The sequence below is a fragment of the Thunnus thynnus genome, chromosome 22 (genome assembly GCF_963924715.1).
Source record: "Thunnus thynnus chromosome 22, fThuThy2.1, whole genome shotgun sequence".
In the NCBI taxonomy this organism is placed as follows: Eukaryota; Metazoa; Chordata; class Actinopteri; order Scombriformes; family Scombridae; genus Thunnus; species Thunnus thynnus.
Window position 1 is genome coordinate 21,409,794 of NC_089538.1, and position 23,716 is coordinate 21,433,509.

At 38.8% G+C, this 23,716-nt stretch overlaps 2 protein-coding genes across 4 annotated transcripts in view; both read right to left on the reverse strand.

The window, feature by feature from the left end:
• Positions 1-241: 241 nt before the first annotated feature.
• LOC137174703 (ladderlectin-like) lies at positions 242-4,962 on the reverse strand. Its single transcript, XM_067580153.1, has 6 exons — positions 4,750-4,962; positions 4,604-4,639; positions 3,396-3,505; positions 2,554-2,688; positions 2,359-2,470; positions 242-836 (listed from the first exon to the last, which is right to left on the reverse strand). The coding sequence occupies exons 1-6, from the start codon at positions 4,808-4,810 to the stop codon at positions 754-756; spliced, it is 537 nt and encodes a 178-aa protein (XP_067436254.1). The 5' UTR covers positions 4,811-4,962; the 3' UTR covers positions 242-753.
• Positions 4,963-10,634: 5,672 nt separating this feature from the next.
• Positions 10,635-23,716, reverse strand: part of LOC137174707 (microtubule-associated protein futsch-like) — a 48,167-nt gene continuing 35,085 nt past the window's right edge. For 2 of the 3 annotated variants that reach the window (XM_067580160.1, XM_067580162.1), the window contains exons 14-35: positions 23,454-23,606; positions 22,872-23,000; positions 22,239-22,277; positions 21,746-21,871; positions 21,254-21,380; positions 20,959-21,123; positions 20,800-20,834; positions 20,315-20,479; positions 20,081-20,215; positions 19,960-19,998; positions 19,728-19,868; positions 18,718-18,812; positions 18,559-18,582; positions 17,579-18,185; positions 16,870-16,926; positions 13,041-16,619; positions 12,839-12,947; positions 11,789-11,905; positions 11,442-11,678; positions 11,158-11,274; positions 10,942-11,063; positions 10,635-10,846 (exon numbers count right to left, since the gene is read on the reverse strand). In XM_067580160.1, the coding sequence (XP_067436261.1) occupies positions 10,772-10,846; positions 10,942-11,063; positions 11,158-11,274; positions 11,442-11,678; positions 11,789-11,905; positions 12,839-12,947; positions 13,041-16,619; positions 16,870-16,926; positions 17,579-18,185; positions 18,559-18,582; positions 18,718-18,812; positions 19,728-19,868; positions 19,960-19,998; positions 20,081-20,215; positions 20,315-20,479; positions 20,800-20,834; positions 20,959-21,123; positions 21,254-21,380; positions 21,746-21,871; positions 22,239-22,277; positions 22,872-23,000; positions 23,454-23,606 (6,393 nt within the window). In that variant the 3' untranslated portion in view covers positions 10,635-10,771. The remainder of the gene's footprint in view (positions 10,847-10,941; positions 11,064-11,157; positions 11,275-11,441; positions 11,679-11,788; positions 11,906-12,838; positions 12,948-13,040; positions 16,620-16,869; positions 16,927-17,578; positions 18,186-18,558; positions 18,583-18,717; positions 18,813-19,727; positions 19,869-19,959; positions 19,999-20,080; positions 20,216-20,314; positions 20,480-20,799; positions 20,835-20,958; positions 21,124-21,253; positions 21,381-21,745; positions 21,872-22,238; positions 22,278-22,871; positions 23,001-23,453; positions 23,607-23,716) is intronic. The other variant, XM_067580161.1, reaches the window with a different exon arrangement.

A 23,716-nucleotide genomic window follows, 5' to 3' on the forward strand; every position in this document is an offset into this window, starting at 1 on the left:
ACACAGTTAGCTGTAGACTAGCACTAGTGCTGTGCATTGGTGGTGTGTTGGTTTTTTGAGGGAAAACTTTGTACACAACAAGTTCATTCCATAGTTAGAAACTTTTGAAAAAGCAAATGTGATTCAAAGCAGGTTTGCCATTATTTTGGGTGCTTATTGGGTTGCAACCAGTAGGGGGAAGAGGAAGAACAAGAAGAAGACAGTATGTGGTTGTAAATAGGCACAAATAGGAGGTTCCTTATTTGATTTGTGTTACTCCTCTGAAAACAAAATGCTGTTCAAGACACTGTTGCAAACTGTGAAATAAACAGCGTGACGATTGTATGATGTAGCATAAATGTAATGTCCATAAATGACTCAAATAAGTAAAAGTAAAGAAAGGTTCCCCCTATTGAAAAAAACAGCAGTGTAGATTTAACAGAGACTCACAGACCAGTTTGTTTTGATGCTTCAGCCTTTTACTTTTAAACAAGACAAGAAAGACAAGATCACTCTCTAGAATAAGGTGCTAAAAGCATTATTTCCAAAACACATTCAGTCTGCTCTTTAGGTACAAGACCTGACAGACAAACCAGCTCCTGTTTATGTCACTTGTCACTTCGTTAGCGTTACAGCGTTACAGCGATAGTAAAGAAATAAAGATATCAAAGCGACTTCAGGTTATACATGTTTATGAGACTGATAAAGCAAAGATGATTTTGCAAATATAAACACACATCCATCAGTGATTTTGAGTTACTTCATGCCTCAACGTTAATCCAGGAATCCATCGATATCCTTGCCACAGACAAACGGGAGATGACGGCTACACCTCGTGTCATCCCAGCAGTTGTTTTCTGTAAACACCATAAACACAGGAGCGTTTGTTCTTGTTCTGTATACCAACATCACCAGATAGAAAACTACTGAATGTTAAAACAACATTATGGTAACTGTGGAAAACATTCATAAGAGACCAATCTTTCTCTTACTTATTTATCAGAAACCATTTACAATGTAATTCTTATTTAATTAAACCAAGGAATATTTTATTCAGAGAGCTTTTGCAAAAAAATTAATCCTTTCGGCAAATTCCAAAACATTATGCTTTTTCCCCTGTTTTTTTCCTTTAACCCATTATAATTTATACCACTCATAAATTAAAGTTATAATCCTTAAGATTTTTATGAAATCAAAACCAGTTTTTGATCTAATCTATGGTCTGCATTTTCAGCACTTTATGTTTTTACATTCTGTAAATGCCTTTCTATGTAGTAGTTTTCATTGCCAGTGTCGGGATCCCACCCAGGATTCAGATTGCCTTCACAGGCTCGAGGGATTCACAGGACACGATGCAGCATCTAATCCAACATTACTGGTTTTAATTTCATTTTTATTGATATCAGCCTCATTGTTTACTGTTCAATCTGTTACAGTAGTATCAGAGCTCTCTGAGCCTCTTAACATGCACCCTTTTCTTTTTTTTTTTTTTTTTGTATTTTCGCCTATTTGGCATACCCAAATGGAAAAGCTTATAACAGAAGAACCATGAGGCCAAAATGCATGTATTATGCTTTATTTGAAAGGTAATATCTTCTAGTTTCTGGAAATGTGTTGTTTAGCATGTGGCTAAGACACAACCAAAACTACATCAGTTCAAATAAGGCTCAAAAAAGTGTTTTTGGTCCTCATCTATATTGAGTCATATTTTGAATAACAATAACTAGGACATGCTTTATGCTAGAACTATGCAAATCACCACATACCTTCTACATCTTGTCAAGCACTCATATATAAAATTCCAGACCTCTAGGTCTAACCTTATCAGATCTAGGGAGTTTTTAGTTTGTGGTGTCACTGGTGTCCCCAAACCTCTTCAAACGTCTCCAAGTGGCCAAATTGTGCCAATTGCTTTTACTCATTACTGTGATGCTAAGCTGCTTAAAACTGGCATAAGCGGGTTGCCAGTGACCCAGTGGATGTAAAGAGATCAAATTATTGCTAATAAAAAGACATTTCCTACTGCTCCAGCTTCACAATAAAACCATTCATCTGGTGGGACCTGGGGCGGCTTTAACTGTGAAGCAGTCACAGGAAACACAATTTGTTTGTTACTGAGGATAGCACTAAATGCTTCAAAATTGTTTATCGAAAGTGATTTGAGTCCAAAAAACTGAACATTTTCAATGTTTTTAGCAAAGAAAAACTAGCATAAAATAAGATTGCATTTGCAATTATTGTTGACTGACTTCTTTATTAAAACAACCTGAGTTTGTTTACCTGCACTGCTAATAGATACACAAGTTGCCCTTCTATTGTATTTCTGACAAAGTAGCTGTAACTTTACACTCTCACTGGAAATAATGTGCTTTGATTCACCTCCATGGTTCATCTGTAAACAGTCCTGGCCAAAATAGTTGTTGTCAGGCTGTCCAAAACACCAGTTCAGATATGTGAGACGTGAACCGTCACTCCACTGCCAATCGTCCTCCTAGACAAGAAAACAGAATAGAATATGAGACATGATTTTAAAAAATGAATTAAACAATGTGTTATAATGAATAAAACCTATACCATTTGTGCATCAGAGCCTCCAATCCATGCTTCTTTATACCCATGAGTGGCTGTCCGTATCAGCTGCTGAATCATACGGTACTCCCCTATGTTATGTACTGATGCGAGGTTTGCATTCATGGATTGGCACTCTTTCTACAATAAATAAAATGGAGAGAAACAAATAAATAGAGGATTTGAAGGAAACCAAATCAGAATATCAATGGCCAAAGTGCAAAACCTCCTATCTGCAGAATTTTCTGATTGGCGGATTTCACTTTAGATGATGAGAATAAGGAAGGCTGCTCATATTCAGTCTGTCTGCAAGATAATCTCGCCCTTTGTTGTGACAGAAAAGTCACCTGGTGAAAACCTCCAATCAGGTTCGCTGGGAACATGTTGAGGCACAAAACCTCTGGCCCTAGTATACTACAATGTATTACATTTACTACACTGGCCCATCTTTTTACCTGAAAACAAACTTAATTTTATTTTTAATTTAATTTGAATTATTAACTTAATTTAGAGCATTGTTATGTAGAACCTCTTCCAACTTGCACCAAGTGCAAAAGCTCCTGTCTGCAAAAAGATCCAGGAAAAGTGGGGAAAAACCTCCTATCTGCACTTTGCTAGGTACTAATACCTAGTCGGTATTGTTAACACATAATATATTATGTACTGAGCAACCTTGACAAATAGCATTCTGGAAGAAAAGTCTGGAAGAAGTTTTTTTTAGTTCTCTCAAAAAAGTGCATTGTTCAGATAGAAGGTTTTGCTCTTCGGCCATCGATATGTCAATTAACCATTTATCTTATATGCAAGCAAAATAAACAAGAAGACTGAGGTGAAATTATCCTGATTACCTCAGCTTCAGCCCATTTCATGGCTCTTGGCATGTACCGAAAACAGCGACCTCTGAACCGACTCCAACCACTGGGACAATATATTGGCCTTTTGACCAGCTGTCTCTGATCTGAGAACAAATAAGAGAATACTGGGGAATCTTAAATCATCAAAAAGACAAGACCCTATCACCCCTTTTCTGGTCTCTCTTTACTGGTCAGTTTTAGAGGTAATTTTAAAGAAATGGTTTGACATTTTGAAAAATACTCTTATTTGCTTTCTTGATACTTGGTATTTAAAGAGTGTGGCATGCTTTATTTTTACCCTTTCCAAAGCCAAAAATACAAAAGCAAAGGAGTAAGGAATGCACCAAATTATATGTTTATCTGCTCTTACGTAAGCTGTTATCGTTAGCATGTCTGGCCACCTAGCTTACTACCAACAACGTTACTTCTGAGGCCAAAGAGCACATCATTAACTAACTTAGTTTGTGAAGTTACAGATTTCATTTTAAAAAATGCCCTGTTCACAACTAGCACAACCACCGTGCAGTGTTTCCCACTGGTCCTGGATACTATCAGAGTTTAAGCTAACGTTAGTGGCTTTGTTCTGATCTTTATTTGATTTAGGGAAAGTTTACACTCCAGCATTTTCTGAGATAACGTTACGTTTGACAGACATATCCAGTCTGTTTAGTACTCAAACTAAAAATGGTTTCTCTTGTAACTAGGGTTGCAATGATTAGTCTATCAATCAATTAGCTGGTCACAAGAAAATTGATCTGCATCTATTTTAATAATCAGTTAATTGTTAAAGTCCTTTTTCAAGCAAAACTGCCAAACATGTACTCACCTTCTTAAATGAGAGAATTTGCTGCTTATTCTTGTCTTAACATCATAGTCACTTAAATATCTTTGGTTTTGTTGAACAAGACATTTGGTAATATCACCATGGCCTCTAGGAAATTGTGATGGACATTTTAGCAGCTTTTGAGAATCAAGAAATTAATCAGTAGTTGCATCCCTACTTGCAACTTTAAAAAGTGAAAACATACACTTTGAAAATACAAAGATGTATGTAAGCAAAGCAGCTAATTATCATAATATCAGAACTAACTTGCGCTACCCGCAAGCCTCTCCCTTTCTCAGGTAAAAACTGGTAAATTAACACGAAATCTTGGCGTGGTAAGGACAATGTTAAAGAGATATCTACAGGAATACACACTGACCTGTTTGATCCTTTGTAGCCTTTGCCTCTTGAACAGCTGCACAGTTTGACATAGAAGTTATTGACTTGGTTAATCTCTTCTTGTTATATATAGACAAATAAAATTCCCGTTCATCCTACATAACACCATTGCTATATAATATTTACCATCAGCTGTGGTCAGAGCCATCAAGGCACAAACAAGTGCAGACACAGTCAGAATCTTCATGTTGGAGATGTGATGGTGATGACGAGCTTCAATAATGTTGCTCAAGACAAGCAGCTCTTAGGTACAGTTACTTATCTTGACATCTCACACAAAACAGGGAACTCACGAACACTCATAAAGAAACACTATTACAAGGTAAAATATACTCACATTCTGTAACCTAAATGTAAACAAAAGGATATATTTAGTGTATCTTAAATGTTTGTTCTCATCAGTAATGTCTGTAAACTCAGGATTAGAACAAACCTTTATCATCAATTATAATCAGTTAACAAAATGTTCAATTCAAACTGCAATTTAAATTTGCTGTTTTTTACAGTGTAGGCTTGTAACCATTGTCTTTTGGTATTTGTCAAGAGATTGTATTTGCTGAGGACACAGGAATTTGTGCTACATTACTGTAGACAATTTCCTAAAAATTAAAGTTAGATGTGGTTTTAATTTATGTTGTATTGCCATGTTCTTGGTGCAATTTCAAACTCACTTCATAATTGTTCATAATTATAGCTAAGTTTAAAATATGCATACAAATATATGACAGAGAAATGTTGAAACAACTCAATACATAGATGTGACACCTGTTGTGGTGCATGTTAAATTACAACATTAAAAGTAATAATCTCAAAGTTTTACATTAAAATAAATGTTTGCTAAGTCAGTATCTATCACCTAATGAGGTAACACAATTGATTAGCCTATGGCCCACTGATGAAAGCTCTTGCATTTGCAGTATTACAAACTGGGTGTCGGTGGCGACATGCCTGGGAAAAATCATCACCCAGCAGTGGTTGGCTTACTTGAGTGTGAAGTGCCATACTGTTTTTCCAACTGCCAATATGTATGACATCACACTGGCAACACTGTTGGGATCTCTGGGAAGTGAACAACAGTCACACAGCAGCTATTTTTAGGAGTGTGTTGGTTTGTATGTCAAACAATATGTTAACATAATAGTTTTTTTCAGTAATTTCTTAAAAGTAGCTGCAGTAAGTATTAATTCTTAGGATGTTTCTTTGTAAGGGTTATGTCATTTGGTAGTATACGTGAAATGTATCTAACATGCTAATATGTAGTTTGACACAATAACTACACACTGAAAACTAAGTATTTTCTGTCCGTCAAAGAATTGTTAAGAATCTAATTTATTAAGAATTTTTGCTAATTAACAACTACATATGAATCTGCATATAATGAATTAGCACTTCCCAAATAAATCAACATAACACTTTTTTCTGTTCTTCTTATGATTTGTACCAAATTGCACCATCCACTCTGTAAGATGTTATACAAATTAATTGTTAAATACCAGAAATTACTCCAGGAAATTAGCATAATATTTAAGAACCTGTAATAGTAAAAACTTAAAAGTAAAAAAATAATACTACAAATTATGCACCATTTAAGCTTACATAGCTTGCAAAATGTTATGGTGACTTTTAACTAACTAGTAAATAATTTCAGCTGAGGACAAGAAAATTACACTGAAATGTCACAGTTATTACCTCCCTGAAGCAAGTAGAAACACATTTCAACATTATAGTATATTTCATGCACAGATTTAATTGACAAAACAAGCTGTATATTAGCCAATATAAATCAACAGTCCCTAAAACATTCAAATTACACCACATGGCCTGATTTTATATCTGTAATGTTTCTATATTCATGTAACATATTGTATTGTAAAACACAGACACTGGTATATTTTGGGGAGTTCTTCATACACTGATGTTGTGCAAAAGGCAAAGAAAGCCTTCACGGATGATTTAGCATTAAATGAGATGTTCCTCATTCCTCATCACTCTTAGTGCTACAGTGGAAATTCTGATGAAATAATTTCTCAACGTCTCTTTTGAATTTGTGGGAAAAATGTATTGTGGCGATGACATATCAGGGTTATTGGTGGCTGATAGTTTCTCATGAGTATGAGAGCATATACATATATATAAACTTATCATGTGGTTTTATTTAAATAAAACCACATGATAAGTTTAGGAGTGAAAAGTATCTTTAATGGAACTGCAAACAACTCATGACAAGGAGCTCCAGCTAGAGACTGCTTCTTTCTAAGAAATGAAATGTAGTGGAGTGGAAGTATGAAGTAGCATCAAATGGAAATGTTCAAGTAAAGTACAAGTACTTTAAATCAGTGGTTTTCAACCTTTTTTGGGTTTTGACGTCTTACAATAAGCAGTGTGTAGTAGGGGTCATACTTCAGATGTCTATGAGTTGTTAACAGCTTCATCAAACAGTGGTTTTTCCCTCTAAACTTCTGACATGGTTTCATTTCAATAAATGTTCAAATGATCCAATATTTCATCAAAAATCAAAGATTTGTGTATCAGAACTTTGTTTTTTCTTCTTTCCTCTCCCATTAATCATCTCACGACCCCTCAGATTTATCTGCTGACCCTTTGGAGGGACCCAACCCCTAGGTTGGGAACCACTAGACTAAACTAGCTAACTGTATATAAAGTAGTTGAAACTAGCTCCACCTCCAGCAGCTACAACAGTAACATGCTGCTCTAACACTGATGCTTCACTATTAATAATCTAATGATGTCATATATAATAATATATCAGTCAGAGGGACCAAACCACTACTTTTACTGCAATACTTTAACTACATCAAGCTACCAATATTTTTATTTAAGTAAGATTTTCTATGCATGACTTTTACTTGTAATATTTTTACATTGCTGTATTGGTACTTTTACTTCTTCTTCACTGGTTTCATCACTGGTTCAAAGTCTCTTGTAATGGAACAGAAATTGTATCTCTGACAATTGTTTCATATATTTTCAGGTATAATATTGGACCAGTCACTCTCCTGTAAGTCTGTTGCTGCTAAGATATTATCTAAGTGTGCCAGAAAACTCAAGTTCCTGTTTAGCAGAACGAGGCTTGGTAGTGTGGTTTGACAGCTAAATTTAGGAACAAACTGCAGGTGATGCAAGATAATATTATTCAGTATTTATTAAATGCATCTCCTCCAGCTCATGTTGGTAGTGATGAATTCAGAATGGTAGGACTGTACAATATTATCAGTGGGTATGCTCCACAGTGCTTGTGTACTCAGATAACAATGGTTCATACTCAGCATAACTATAATACCCGGGCCATTGTGTGTTCATGTTAAGTGTCTCAAGTAGATAATGAAGCCAGAAGTTCCTTTTTTCTTTGCACTGGTGCCATGTTGTGGAGCAGTCTTTTGCTACACATCCAGCTGTTAAAAATGAGAGGGGCTTATAGAAGTCAGGTAATAGGACTCATCTATGGAACAGGGTCACAGATTTATAATGAAATCTGCAATGACATTGTTACTTCAGCTATCAAATTGTCCTTGTACTTTGATGAAGGAGTTAACTTTTTATTTCTTAAATTGTGGTGATGTCTTTGCATTTCATGATTGTTTAGTTTTAATGTTAAATATCATGTGTTTCTTTGTTTCTTTGTCTTTTAACATCTTGGGACCATGGTGGAAATAAGTGTTTTCACTTTAACATGTTATCCCTCCGATTTTTGTTTTTGTATCCATTATCCACAAATAAATCATATCAACTTTCCATTTTAGCAAGGCTCATGAAAAGTTAAAGTCAGCTGTTAAACGTTAGCTTTAATACATTAAAGGTAGACTATGCAGGATTTTTCAGTTGGCGTTTGTAAACACACAGCATTCAAAGTTGGCCCCTCCTCCCCAGAGAGTGAATGAAGAGAGCGAACAAAGCTGTGAATCAGATAAATAAAGTGTTATTTTCTGATTGTTTCACATTGGTTACGTTCTAAAGTGCAAATAAACACACCCACACCTTCGCACAACCCTGCGGGAGGGAAGGAAAGCCAAGCCAAGTTGTTTTTGTACCAAAACCTAACCGGACCTTAACCACAGCGTTGTCACATCATAAAACATCATTATATTTTAATAATGATTTGTAACAGTTTTATAAAGCGCAGTCAAATTATGTTGTCCTGCCAATTACTGCTGATAGAGGCACCATATTAGAGAACGCTCCTAACGTACATGTGTGCACTTTTCAAACCTTGGCGAGGCAAAAATCAACACTGACATGGTGGACCAGCGGATGTGTTACACTCTTTCACGTGATACCGTGTTGCACACAGAGACAGAGAGCAGAGCGGAGCAGAGGAGAGAGACAGTGATGGCGATGTAACCTGGTCCCTACGCTACAAGTCCCGACCTCACACCCTGCACGCTGTTATTGTCTGGGGGCTACACACCCACTGCCCAAAGGTTGACGCCCAGAAGCGTCCCAAACACAGCAAAATAATAAGAACATACAGGCAGAAAGCAGGGTCTCTGCAGATAAACACACCATCGCACACTTCTAGTGAGTCATAAGTGATGATTGAGAGTCTATACATTGTTTTTCAGGAAAATCCTGCATAGTGTACCTTTAACCTACATGCTGGGACATTATAAAACACACACACAATGCCGCTGATAAATGTTTGATAGATGATTTATCTTTAAAAAAAAAGATAGATGCTGATATGAGATAACTGATGCAGTAACTTTTCAACTTCTATCTTCTTGTTCAAGTATTTTTGTAGCTATTTTGTCTTATTTGATAATGATTTGGTAAAGAATATGTTCCCTCCTTCGTCACTCATTTAATTCTTCCATCAGTACTCAACAAGAATCTTAATATTCATCAGGTTCCTGTTCAATCATTATTTTATCCATTAACCCTTCATACAGAAGTGAAGCTCTACAACACCAGGATGAATTGTAAACTTGTTCAAATGTATTTATCAGACTGTAGAATGAACCATGATCAGAAATCCTGTAACTTACTCAAGTTTTAATTAATATTTTATAGAAACAGAACAAAACAAAGTGCACAACAGAAATAAGTCAACATATTGGACCCTCGTTTAAGGAAACAGCACCCAACGACGCCCCTTAGTAAGAGAAATGTGAGTAATAAGACAATCAAAATAGTGACCTTTCTTTGTCTGCTACCATTTATGACTTTACCATGAATCAGTAACTCAAAATAATAGCTTGTTTTTGTAACACACACACACATTTTTTCCTTTAAAAAAAAACAAACATATTTGTTCTGACTCACTGCTGATTTATAATTACAGAGCAGTAAAAGTGGCATAGTCTGAATGCATGTGCAGAAACTGAAAAACAGCTGATTTTGTAGCATGAAAGATGCCATTTCACATACATTTTCAAAGTAAAGAAAAACATAACATAATCTATGATTTGTACTGACTTGACAGAAACAATAGGAAACTCTCTTCACATTGTCATCGACAGACAAGATTATATTACTCTCATAAAATTCTCATTATTCTTAACCTTGCTAATGCTCGTTAAGACACCTGATCTGACAGTGATGGAAATTTGCACTAGCAAAGCTAATAAAACTAGAGCAGTTAACAGTTTATTTATGACCTTTTTACATCATGTGCAAGATTAAATTGTGTTCATACAGCTTTAAAAAATAAAAGGGGTCCCGGAGTAACAGTTAATCTTTCTAAAGATGCTACATGTTGTATAACATCACATTATACTACTTTATGTAAATGAGATCAGGGCGAAGCTGATTGTCAGAGTCTGTTTCTCTACTTTGTGCAACGGATCACATTTCCCGTCAGTACCATCGCTTCCTCTTCTGGCATCTTTACTTCAAGAGGATGAACAAATAATTTCCCCCCAAGCTTTGTGCTGCCGTCAACAGACACTGAAGGCTGGAGCTCAGTTCGATGTGGAGGAACAGCGCCCTCTTCCTGTTTTGCGCCGTATAGCAAAGAAACACATCGATCACAGGCTATTAAAATGATGAAAATATTCATATATTCACAACATTTACATGAAAGAAGGCTCCAGACAGCAATCGGTCCGTCAAGCTGCAGACGTTTCACTTGCTCATCTTCACATTTTTAAATAAAAAAAAGGGGGAAAAAAATCAGTAGTTTGAGTCAAAATTAATCCGAAATGGAGCCGTGAGAGCTTTGTGTTGAATTTCTTGATGGTTTCCGTTGAAGCTTCTGGTAATGTGTCTGGGAAAAAAAACAGAGGAAAACACACAATATGATGTTAAAGTGTGTTTAGTTTTGTTATGTGTGTGTTTAGTATTGTGTGTGTGTGTGTGTACCTGCAGGTTGTTGTAGTGTTTCTGGCTGCTGCAGTGGAGATCCTTGGCTGTGGTCTCATTCAGGTAGAAAACAGAGCAGAGATTACAGAAATACCCCGATTTAGGGACGACAAACTCCTGACCTGAAGAGAGAGAGAGAGAGAAATAGGTAAAAAAAATATAACAAAACATTTTAATTTAAAATAATCAAACAAAACTACTGTGTCCTTGTCTTACCGAGCGGGTTGTTCGGTTTGAATGGCGGCAGTTTGAAGTCAGCGGCAACGCACGGAGACTGAGAACGAGATCGCTTCGCTTCAGGTCCGACGAGCTCGCTCTTCCGTTTACTCACAACTAGAGAAGAGGAGGAAAGAACAATCTGTAAATCATTTGAGCTCCATCAACACTGTAACTAGAGCTAAAAATATATCATTTGGTGATAGAGAAGTTAATGGGCTCATAGCCTTAATCCATCATTCTGTCTGCCCTGCTCCATCCTTCCTCCTCCTCCTCCTCCTCACCTGCTTCCAGGTTCTGGTTCTCAGGATGCTCCAGTTGCAGTTCCTGCCCAGCAGATGCAGCTTGGTTCGCTTCCTCCACGTCTGTCTTCTGAATCTCCACCTGGCTGTCGGTCGAGGACTGTTTGTCTGATGACGAGGAGGCGTCGAGTGAAGAGGGAGGCGGAGCATCAGTGCCAGCCGGTTCGTTTTCTTCCTCTTTCTCGCTGCTCTCTTTTTTCGCTCTGGTAGATTTTCTCACTGTGGTGAAACAAAACGAAGCAGATGAGGCAAAGGGAAGTAGAAAAATAACGCAGTAGATTAAATTTCATGTTTCTTTAAATATAAAGATGCGTGTATATGTGTGTTACCAGGAGTCTGTCTGGTTCTCTTCTTGGCTCTGCTTTGTGTCCTGGTTGTTACTGCTTCCTTTTCCTCCTCTTCAACTTCTCCCACCTCGTCCACTGTCACAAAGTGCATATTCTCTTCTAAAACATGACAAGACAAAAAAAGAACGATTCAGAAAATGATGTTGAAGGGATTCATTTTAAATTTTTAAAACTGTTCATTTTAAGTTGGAAAGTGGAAGGACCATCATCACCATCTGATATTGCATTTCAAGATCTTCTTTTTGTGTGTTTTGCACTGACATTGCTGAATAAAATTCATTAACTAGTGCTTTATAGAAACTACGATTCTACGTGATGAGTAAATAATATTAAACAGACCTTTTAAGCTGAGCTAAATCGTAAGCTAAATCTTTTTAAGCTAAGCATTTCAGAATTAATTCAGTCCCCCACTCATGTTTTCCCATTACAAATTATCCTTCAAACAAGAACCAGAGACAAGACCTATAACGATCCTACAGGTTTAAGTTATGGCCACCAGTTTTATTTTAACTGTTTCTGAAAAATCATGTTTTGTCCATCATTTTGGCAGATGGTTAAAAATACAACAAAAGTTGAAGAAGCCAGTCAGAGACGCAAATTCAAAATATAGCACTATAATTGTTGAATTCACACACAATTGACACAAAATTTGCGTGTGAATGTATTCAAGCTGCAGGTTATCTTTTCAGTTTTCTCAACATCATAATCTGTAGCTTCCAGCCACAGTTAGTGGTGGATCTGACAGAACTTTAAGCTCTTGATTGGATGTTTTTTTGCCAAAATGCACCTTGGAAGTCGTAGTTGACTTCTACCTCCCAAGTTTTTGTTCACAGTCTTGTACCTTTGACCCTTGTCAAAGAACCCGTTATGTTCTAACACACTTGTTTATCTTTTATACTGATGATTTAACCGGGCAATTTCACGTCAATCCAAGCAACAGAAAAGCTCCAACTGCGAGTCATGTAAAATGTTGTCTTCTGGAAAAATCAAAGACTTTTACTTCCAGCACCTCTATAAACACAGCATACACACCTGTGTCGTCATCGTGTTTGCGTTTAGCAGATCTTGATGTTTCCTCATCTTTCTCTTTGTCCGCCTTCTCCTCCTCATCATCGCCTGCTTCATCTAAAGTCACCAAAGTCTGACAGGAGAGATGAGAGATATTTAGCATCAATGTTTCTGTTTGCTTGTGTTTCTAACACATGAAAGAAATGGCTTTAAATCTTAACCTCACCTCTGGGTTTAAGGAGTCCACTGATTCGTCTTCCTGGTTGGCTGGAAGGGACGCCGGCGTGTTTTGCTCTGCCTTTCCCTCCTCCTCTTCCTCTACGATCTCATCCAGAGTGACCAGCGCCTGCAGCTCTGCCTCTGTGATCTCTCCGTCGCACTCTTGGCTCTCCGGTACTCTTTCCTCTACAGCCTCATCTGCTCCCACCTCATCCAGAGTTACCAGCTCTTTGGCGTCTACCTCCACAGTCTCCTCCTTTTCCCTCCCTTTCTCCTTCGTCCTCCTCGTGCTTCCTCCTCTGCTGCTGCTCCGGCTCCTTCGCTCCCTCTCCCTCTCCCTCTCCCTCTCCTCCGTCTCCCTGGTCTTCCTCTCTTTGCGGTGCTTGGCGAGCTGCTTCTCTTTTGCGGCCGCTTGCCTTTTCCTCACTTCTTCCTCCTCAGCTGTGTCATCAGGGTAATCCTCTTCTTCCTCGCTTACTTCGTCCAGGTTCACCAGAGCGCTGGCAGCAGCTGTTGCGCGGTATTTCTTGGGTGATTTTTGTTTGGTCTTCCCTTCCCCGTTTCTCTGGGACTTTGTTGGTGATTTGTCTTTTTTAGGTGAACTTTCCTGCTTCGCTTCCCCTTCTGCAGCAGATGGATCATTGTTCGCCTTTTCTAAATCATCAACTATCTGATATATAGTCTCTTGCTTGACAACCACCCTTTCAGACTCATCTGCTGCAGTGGTACTACATGTTGATATGTCATCTTTTGCAGGTTTTGCTTCCTCTTTAGGGCGAGTTTCATCTTCTGCCTTACTTCTGTGGTCTTCTGTGGTCGTCAGCTCCTCTTGAACTTGATCGTCTTCCAAAGAATCTACTATCTGATACATAGGTTCTTCCTCCTCGTCCTCATTCTTGGGAGATTTGCTGTTGTTTTCTGCAAGTGTCTCCTTTTTCACACTCTTGGACTGCTCTGTGGGGGGCTGATCATCACCCGCCTCGTCCTCCACAGAATCCAGAATTTCGTATGTTGCCTCTTCTTCTGATACTTTTTCAGAGGAGTCTTTGTCACCCTTCTTTGATGTTGCGCTGTCATTTTTGGCCGTTTTAACCTCTTTCTTTGGTCTTCCCCTTTTTCCTTTTCTTTCTGTAGCGGGTGGATCATCCTTAATGACCTCATCCTCTACAGAGTCTACAATTTCATAGGTAGCCTCCTCCTCACTTACCTCTTTTATGACAGTGTCACTCTTCTTTGTTGGCGTGCTCTCTTTTGGAGGTACTCTCTCTTGCTTCGTTGGTGTTCTTTCCTGGTTTCTTTCCTGTGAATCTCTGGCAGGAGTGTGCCTCCTTCTTGTTGGTGTGTCCTCTTTCTTAATTGTTCTTTCCCTTTTTCCTCTGGTAGATCTTGTTGTGATGGTCGGTTCGTCTTTGCCAGTCTCGTCCTCCACAGAATCTAAAATCTCGTATGTTACCTCCTCATCCCCGTCTGGTTTTTCAGACATTTCTGTGAGATTCAGTGTCAGTTTATCCTCTTTCTTTCCTCTTGCACTCCTTCTTCTACCAGGCCTTTCTGTGCTGGCAGCATCTTGAACCGGTTCATCTTCAACAGAATCTACAATCTCATACACCGTCTCCTCAGGGACTTCGCTGATCTCTTTGTCTTTTTTAGAAACTCCTGCAGTGGTGTCCTTCCTTGTTCTTGTCTCATATTTTCTAACTGTCTTATCATGTTTCTTTGGTGATTTCTCCTTCTCTTCACTTTTGGATGTTCTGGTTGCGGGACCACTCCTTGTTGGTTTCTCGTCTTTTCGAGCAGTTGTCTCCCCTTTCCTGGTTCTTCTGTCCTTGTCAGTCTCTGACTCCGTCTCAGTAGTCATTGGCTGATCTTCCACAGAATCAATTACCTGATATGCATCTTCCTCTTCTTCTATGTCTTCTTTAGATATCCGGTCACTGGGAGTTTCAGGCGTTTGGGTCACATGTGGGCTAAGTTTTTGACTGTCATCTTCTGTTGCAATTTGATCATCAATTGAATCCAATACCTCAAAGGTTTCTTGCTCAGTAACATCACTGTCAGGGTCTTTTAAAGTGTCTTTGTTGTCATGGTCTTCATTTATGATTTGGCCATCAGGACTTTCAACACCTTTGGAAACTTTCGAGATTTCCACTGAAAGCAGTTGGTCTTTGACCTCTTCCTCTTTCAGTTTTCTCTTTTGTCCATCTCCCCTGCCTTTTAGAGGTTGCTTGCTCTCTGTATCCAACACTTGGAAACTTCTATTGTCATTTGTCTCCTTCGCTTCATCTGCTGTATTTTCAACTGCAGATTTAACATCCAATTTGTTGACTACTGGAATCACATCTTCCTCAGAGAGCTGCTTTACTGTGGAATCGTCATCTTCAACCAGGTGACTGTCCTCTTGACCTTTAGCTGCTTGGTCTTCAGTAACGCTGTCTAACACTTGGAAAGAACCGTCCATTTCCATTTCGCTGTACTCCTCTGGGCAGACTTTCCCTTCATCGTTGACACTATCTAAGACCTGATAGCTTTCCTCGTGCAAAGTCTGGCCTTCCCCGGGGCCAGTTAGCTGGGTTTCAGAGCTGCCATCTTGGCCCACATCGTCCATCTGTTCGTCTGTTTGGTCATCGAGTGAATCAAGGATTTCGTAGTTTTCATCCTCCTCCTCTTCCTCTTCTGTATGTTTTTCAACATAACCTTCCTTCTCTCCCTCTTTGATTTTCTTCACGTCTTTCAGTGTGTCATCATTAAAATCAATCTCCAGACTTTGGGGATCCTTCCCCATGAAAGGTGAGCCTTTTTGGGTTTGGCTTGTCAAGTCTACCCCCTGTCCCTGTGGAGGTGGATGCATCTCTGATGATGTTTCTATTTTTATCTCTGACTCAACAGATTTTACAGGAATTCCCTCTGCTGACACTTTGTGGTCAGATTTTGCCACTGCGCTCTCTCCAGCTTTGGATTCTCTAAATGGCTCTATTGATGCCTCGACAGTTACTGCTGCTGTTATCTTTTCCCTTTCATGTGCAGTCGAGGACAACCGGGTCCTACAACTCGGGGATGCAGCGTTTGATGCTGCGGCTGGAGATTTTGCCTTGCTCTGTGTTTTCTGACTAGGGGAGGAAAGGGTTTCAGCAGACAGTGAAGAAGAGGAAGAGGGAGAGGCCTTACTGACACTGGCAGAAGATGAGGGTTTGGTAGGGGATTTGGTGGGCTCAGATGAGTCCTTTGACTTATTTGGTGACACAACGGGCAAGGTAGAGGATGGGCTGCTTTTCAAGGAGCCTCTAGTCGACCTGGATGAGTAGGATGAAGAGGATGAGGAATAGGCTGAGCTCTTAGAGTCTTTTGAGGACCTTGTTGAGGTATGTTTGGCAGCAGATGACACGTCAGAGATTTGTCTTTCACTTTTTTCTCTGGAGGACTGCTTGGATGTGGAGGCGGGCTCGGCTGAGATTTGTGGATCAGGGCTTGTGTCTCCGATGTCATCACCAACTTCATCAACAGTGACAAAGTCATCCATGTTGAAATTTTGCTCATCAAACAGGTAGGCATCTGAAGAAATGATATCATCTGTAAAATCATCTTGATCCTGGAAGAAGAACAAAGAAGAAATGAATCTCTGAAACAATGAATCAGCTCATTAATCAATATATAACTGACAGATGCACTAATTGCTTTTAACAAGAACTGGTGAAAAAAAGGACTGGAGAATTGTCCGTGGCAAATTCTGAGAAAATCATATCATCAGGGTTGAAGGTCTTATTTCCTGTTTAGATGAAAGGTTGAAGTATGGCACAAAGAGGGAATAAGAGGTTTGTGTGAATAAAAAACATGTTTACCTTTCCTTCCGATGTGTCTTCATCCTTTGAGCTTGTGATGCTTTTGCTTGGACTCTGCTTGGAAAACAAATACATATATTAAATCAAGTTTTTCCGGATTAGTAGAATAAACTGGAAGACACGTGAACAATTATAACCATTGTCTTTTCAAAATTTCATAGCAAATTTGCCTGACCATGTTATAACACAAAGCAACCCTTCTAAATGGCACAACACTAAACTTTCTCTTCTATTTGCAGACCTGCCGCTACGACTTTTTCGTCACATTTTTCTGATCTAATTCTGTTTACAGTAGTTTATAAAAAATATTTACTATTTGTAAATGTTTGATAGTTCGCAAAACACTTGTAGCACATTGTCATTTGTGTTCGTCTCCGTTTTGGACCCGCCTGCTGACAGCAATTGATTCCAGCAGTCAATTTGCCTGACATTAAGGTCCACACAACGCGTTGTTGAGATTTGGATGGTGTCTACACTGGCTCTTCTGCGAGCTACGGTTACCCATAACACCCTTCTCTTGGTAGGTTCATAGATCTTCCCAGAACCATAATTATTATGTACTATAATATCCAATATTATTCAAAAAGGCTTTTGATTGACTATATTCAGCTGTGGATTAATACACATTTTGTGCTCTAGTGATTTTTATGGCATCCATACGCTATTAGCTAAATGTATATGTTGAAAGAGATTTAAAGCTAAGCCTCACCTCTTTCCCCTTGCTCTCGAACCTGCTCCCTTGTGTGAGTCTGTGCTGCCGAACTGCTGCTGTAAGGGCCTTGAACATTTCTGCGCTAATCTGAGGAAGTCCTACGATGTTTTCTTCAGGCATGACCTCTGTGGCTGAGAGGGCGGGGCTGGAAGCAGCAGGGACTGCCTTTTCACTGCTGATTGCAGAGGTAGAGGTCACATCATCGGTAGTCACTGAAGTTGTCGGTGATCCCACCTCCTCCCCCCTCTTTTCCTCTGTTTTCTCTACTTCTTCATTTGACTTGGGACCAACAGCAGAGTCCATGGCAATCTCAGTTCCTGGATCCTTATCATCCTCCTTCATTGCAATGTCACTTACGGTGGTAGCGCTTGGTCCTTCTGTGACCAACGTGGAAATGGTGGATCCCGCAGGGTCATCTAGTTTAGCAGGAGCAGGGCTACTCGTTTGCAGAGCAAGGTGAGACTCATCATTCAAAAGTTCAGGAGGAGGAGGTTGGGTTTGACATGTCACAGTTGGTGACTTGGCTTCGACACTGTCGCTGTCCAATTTGAGGTCTATTGTGATCTCACTGGAATCTTCTAGACGCTGTTTTAGGCTCTTCAAACTAAAATGAAAAACAGAGATGGGCTCTTAATTGTCAATGTTCCCACAAAATGTGTGACAAAAGACCAGTGACACATTCCAAATACTGTAAATGTCAATGAATTTAGTGTTTTTGTATCAAAATCCCTCTTTTCTCCTGTAAAACCTTACAATATTTTGTCTTGAACCTGAGGGGCATGTACATACATTTATCTAATGAAATATGATTTGGGACCCCCAGCTAACCTCTGGCTATCATATAAAGTTGCAGTTGACTGTTAGCATGTGGGTCATAGCAGTCATCAAAATGATTCTTTTCTTGATTTTAGCACCAAAAATATGAATCTGTTCTTCTCTTAACCTGACGGGAATCAATTATAAAGTGATATACTTACGATTCAAAACGCTGAACTTTACTCCTGGGTAGAGAGAAAAAAAGTTGGTCAGTTTGGATGTGAAGATGAGGGATTAAAAAATAAAAAAAATACATAAATGTGTAGAGAGTAATTAACCTCTTTTTTTCCACCCCCAATTTTTCAAAGAAGCACACATACCAAACTGTGGGCCGAATCGGACGTGTTTGTGACATCGTGTTGTGTTTATTCAGCACCTGCGTTACACCGCCGGAGTCAGCCATCTCAACGCATATCTGAGGGAGAAGGAAAGTCATGGGCAAAGAGCAAAAAGACGGAGAGGGAGAGATGAGGACAGTGACAAAGACAAAAGCAGCAAACAGAAAGGGAACAACAACTAGCCGTAAGAACCCCTTGTATATGAAGTTTTAGTATATTCGAGCAAAAATGTTGACTATAACATTTTTTGCTTGACTGCTCTGTCCTATCGACTACACTGCTAATACATCTCAAACATTTTCCACAAAATTTTCGCAGGTCAACTTGCTGGAGAACTGAAAATTTTGCATCTCAAATCTCTGGTTTAGAGTCACTATATTCACTCACACAGTGTTTTTTTTTACTAAACAGTGTTGGTAACCTGTCATCCAAACATCCAGATTAAAAAAAACCCTAAAAGTCTTAAGTACATTTTTTCTTTGTTTATAAAAATACAAAAAGAACCCCATTGAGAAACATGTCAATATGACCATTAGGCTTAAGTATTAAACCTCAATACTTTCTAGGCACCGACCGAAATGTGTACAAAGCTGTCAAGTACTGAAAAACTGCAATGTGATGTCTAGCCAGATTCTTACATTTGTCAGATTTTGTCACATTTGCAACTTTAACTCTTAGTAGAAAACTATGTTTATGTTTCAGTATTAAAAAAACAACAACTTTAGGTAGATAAACTCAAGTATTATATTGGCACTAGTATCGAAAAATTATATATAACCGACCCTAATGAGCACCATTTGAAACTTCAGATTTTTGAGCTTGGCCTTCCAAACACAAGGAACTATTTGCTAGCAGAATGGCAACACCTGTGCCCTTCAACCAATAAACTTTGTCTTATTGTAACCAACATATATTCCATTTTCACTAATACATTATCAGGCAGTTCCCTCAGTTTTTAAATGTGAAAAGTGCAGATGTTTGTGTTCTTGTACCCTGTTGGCAAGTGGCAGGAAGCTGAGAAAAGTTGCACACGATGCCACCACTTCCACGACCGCTCTGACAACAAGAGTTGTCGTCTCAGAGATCTCCACACACAGCAACCGCTCCGCGAGAGACTCTGGGTCTGGACCACACTGAGAAACAAGAAACAGTTGTTGTTAAGTACCAGGAATCCAAAGAATGCTACTTAGACACTACATTTAAAGAAATACATTAATGACTTACAGCGTTGTTCAATTTCATCAGAGTTTGGTACATGGTCTCCTGTGAAAAGAGTCACAGATTGTCATAGATGTTGATAAAACACAACCCAGCCTGCCATTGGGTGCTTTCCCGTTGTGCGTACCTCTGTGGATTCAGGATACATGTGCTGCAGGAGGAAGTGGACGCAGAGTTTGTGGCCTTTGACAGAAACAGGATTTCTTAAGTGATCTTGGACAAAATCGCAGCACGCAGTCCAATCCTCAAAATACACAAACGCCTGGAGGTAAGCAGAGAAAACAAAAAAAACGTACATTTCAAATAACACAGCTACATTTGATTAACAAGAGTGTAACAGTCTGCAGTGTGTTGTCCTTACCCTCCTCTGTAGTGTTAAGACTGTCACGTTGTAGTAGAGGGAGTGAAGGTTCCGTTTTGTAAAATACGGCCAGACCAGCTTGGCGACGTCCTCCTGTGTGTAGCAGTCCACTGGCAAACCGGTCAACATGATTGTTGGGGACATGTCACCCTGATGGTTGGCCTTCTACAGGACACAAGACTTAAAGTTAAAAGTTTCACTCATGCTTGCATTTTGAGATTAAGTGACCAGAAAAGCCCCAATACCTTGCTGACACTGTGTCAGACAGATGTTGATCCAACTTTATGGTACATTTGGAATTTTTCACGTCAAATATAGTACGTTTTTTATGTTGTTGGACAGATGCATGAAGGTGGAGACTACCACTCCTGCTCTAAATTTCTACAGTATGTTATTTTGGATTAATGACAATCAAATGTAAATAAAAACTAGCAGCAAATAAAAGCAGCAAAATTGTGTGTGGCTATGAGGAGAAATGGGCTTACCTCAATGTCTTCCTTTTCTTTGACTGTCAGGTAATCTAGGAGTTAAAAATAATAATAATAATAAGCAAACACGCTTTTATTTACATATGTTAAATTTGGCAATTTCAAACTATTAAATCTCATTTCGACCCTAAACTCATCGATATGACGATTTCTTACCCGGGATGGTGAACCAGGGAGACATGGTAGGGAACAGGAAGGGATAAGTTGTCAAAGGGACCCAAAATGGTGAAATGCTACCCTGTGGAACGCCAAATTTTATTGATGGGATAGACAAAACAGCATCGCTGCTGTCCGGCAGAGCTTTCTCAGGAAGTCTTGGCGCTGCAGAAAAAAAGCAAGCAACGGTCAGTGCGTCTTGTCTATATATTTACAAAGGCTTCATGTTTTCTTTTTAGGATTTTATGTTGTTGTATCTGTATGCAAATAAAAAGAAAAATTCTCAGAGACTTACGTAGTGATGTACAGCCGCTGTGTGGTACTTTCAGCCTGTGGATTTCATAGCCAGGAGGTTGTTTCAGGAGGCTGTACCAAATTCCTATCCGATCTGCATCACGAATGGACTCAAATTCTACAAATACCTGGAAAACACACACACACGGGTGTGTTCTGTTATTTATATACCGATGATGCTGGATATCTATGATAAAGATGGTCAAAGTCAGGAGGCGAACGTGGGTGTCAGCGTCATCGTTTCTCAGTCTCCGTTTCCGCCTGTCCAGACTAAAACGCAATCCCAGAGTTTTCAAACTAAAACGGGGTCAGCAGCCTTTTCAAAAGTCTCCATTTCCGAAACCGTACTGACTATGTAGGGTGAATGAGGAGTTTTCTGAACTGTAAATCATGTAAAGATATTCCAGTAGAGACCCAGATTAAAAATAGCCTCAACAAACACTCTTTTTTAGAGTCACTAACACATATCTATTGTGTGTGTGTGTGTTTATACCTTGTTGAGAAGAGGCAGGTAGTTTATGACAAAATCCATTTTTTTCAAAGCTTCTCTGAGTTTCCGGGCCTCAACTGGTGAAATGTTCTTGATGAAGACTGTTCTCGCTCCGTCATCAAACGAAGGCTGCATAAAGAACAGAGGGTGAAAATCCAGAGCAAAAGTTAACAAGAGGATAGAGAGACACTCATAAAATGTACTGCATGGCTGCAATTAATACATTTGGGAAAAAAGTGAATCATTTAGCATCACTGTTGATTGTTCACAGACTTTAATCACATTATTGATATATTTTTAAGATAATAGCACAGAAGATGACCCCTAAAACTCAAACTGAGACGAGGGGGAGCTTTGACTTTGCTATGTATCTAAAACAGTTAAATGAAGGACTGTATTTAAAGTGAAAATTGAGATAAATTACATTTACCAACAAAATGAAAAGCCACTGAGTCCTTTAAAGAATGATGAGTAATTAAATGTGTGTGTTACTTACAGAATTCATCAGCTTCATCAATGATTTATAAAATCCAATCTGAAACAGAAACATCAGAGAAGCCAGTGTCAAAAATACTTCACCAGTACAACATACTCACACATATTAAAATCTGAGTGAAAATCAGTTTAAGTCTCAGGGAAATCAGGCAGCCACTGCAGTAAACTGGCTACTGTAAATCACTAAGTGTAATGATCTCGATGTCATACACATACTCAGATGTAAAAGCCAATTAGAAACCCAGTTATACATTCTTCAGGAACAAGAAAGTCTGGTTTCTGGTTTCTAATCTCCTACCCTGATTTACATAACGAGGAAGAAATCAGCATCCAGGAGAAAGCCTTTGAAAGCCTTTTCCTCCCTTGTTTCCTACTGTGCAAGAAACACACTTAATTTTGGTTTTATCATATTATAATTTTGTTTTCTATTTTTAACAGTGTAACTTTGTTTTTTTCTTTCATATTTATGTGTGTATATGATTTAGGTAATCGATAAGGCCCTCTTGGTTTTATTCCTCTCCCTGCACATTTATTTTCTTCTTGCTTGTCTGTTTGATTCTTATTTGTGCAACAATAAATTAACTCATACAATAAAACAACTACGATAAAAATGTAGGTTTGTGTACGTGCTTACCCTTGTCGTCGTGATGCCACTGTCCACGACATACAGACGGATTGCACATCGCTTGAAAATGAAAGGCTTCCCTCTGGTGGCTTTCATAATGTTTTGCACGTTCTCCGCTGATGGCATGGCGATAAAGGCCTGAAAGGAAACCCAGAAACACATTTATTAGTGCCATTTATACTAATTGCTATTGGACAGCAGTAGTACTGTTACTGTGTTAATGGTCAAATATTTTTAGTTTCAGTAGAAATTATTTTGCCATTAGAATTTCACATCTTTTCACGTGGTAAAAATAATAATGGTACTCATATAGCCATCCCAATATGTATGGAAAAATGTAATGTCATGTCTAAAATGAGCCAATGAATGTTTACCACATTGAACTGCAAGTTACGAGTTTGGTGGGATTTTCCATATTAGCCTCAAAAAATGTCTCAAAATTTTTTTAAATTAAAAAAAAAATGAAAAAAAAAATGCATTAGACACTGAACTTTGGAAAAAGTGATCCCCACAAGGAAGGACTGAAGAGCAAAAGCAGAAACATGGGATTCATAAACACAACTGATGCAGATTTTTAACCCTGGTGCCTACCATGCGCGTCTGAGGAACAATATAGATGTTGGGTTCTTTATATTGAAATCCATAAGGCATGAGTACTTTGGCGAGGTCTTCCTCCGTGTAGCAGCCATCGTAATATTTAGGCAGGTTGGTTATGAACAACTGCTTCTTTGAAAGTGAGAGAAACTACACAAATAGAGAGAGACAGAAAGAGAAAACAATGAGAGGCATGGTTGATTTAAGTTGATTATGTTCATTATCGATTACTTTGTTGTTTATATCCTTGATTCACTGTT

Bases quoted from the DNA above. Each gene is read 5' to 3' on its own strand.
- LOC137174703 (XM_067580153.1), bottom strand. From the start codon at position 4,810: ATGAAGATTCTGACTGTGTCTGCACTTGTTTGTGCCTTGATGGCTCTG. The intron at 3,506-4,603 runs GTCAGTGTGTAT...ATTTGTTCTCAG, and splicing joins GGCTACAAAGGATCAAACAG to ATCAGAGACAGCTGGTCAAA. The intron at 2,471-2,553 runs GTATAGGTTTTA...TTTCTTGTCTAG, and splicing joins GAGGCTCTGATGCACAAATG to GAGGACGATTGGCAGTGGAG.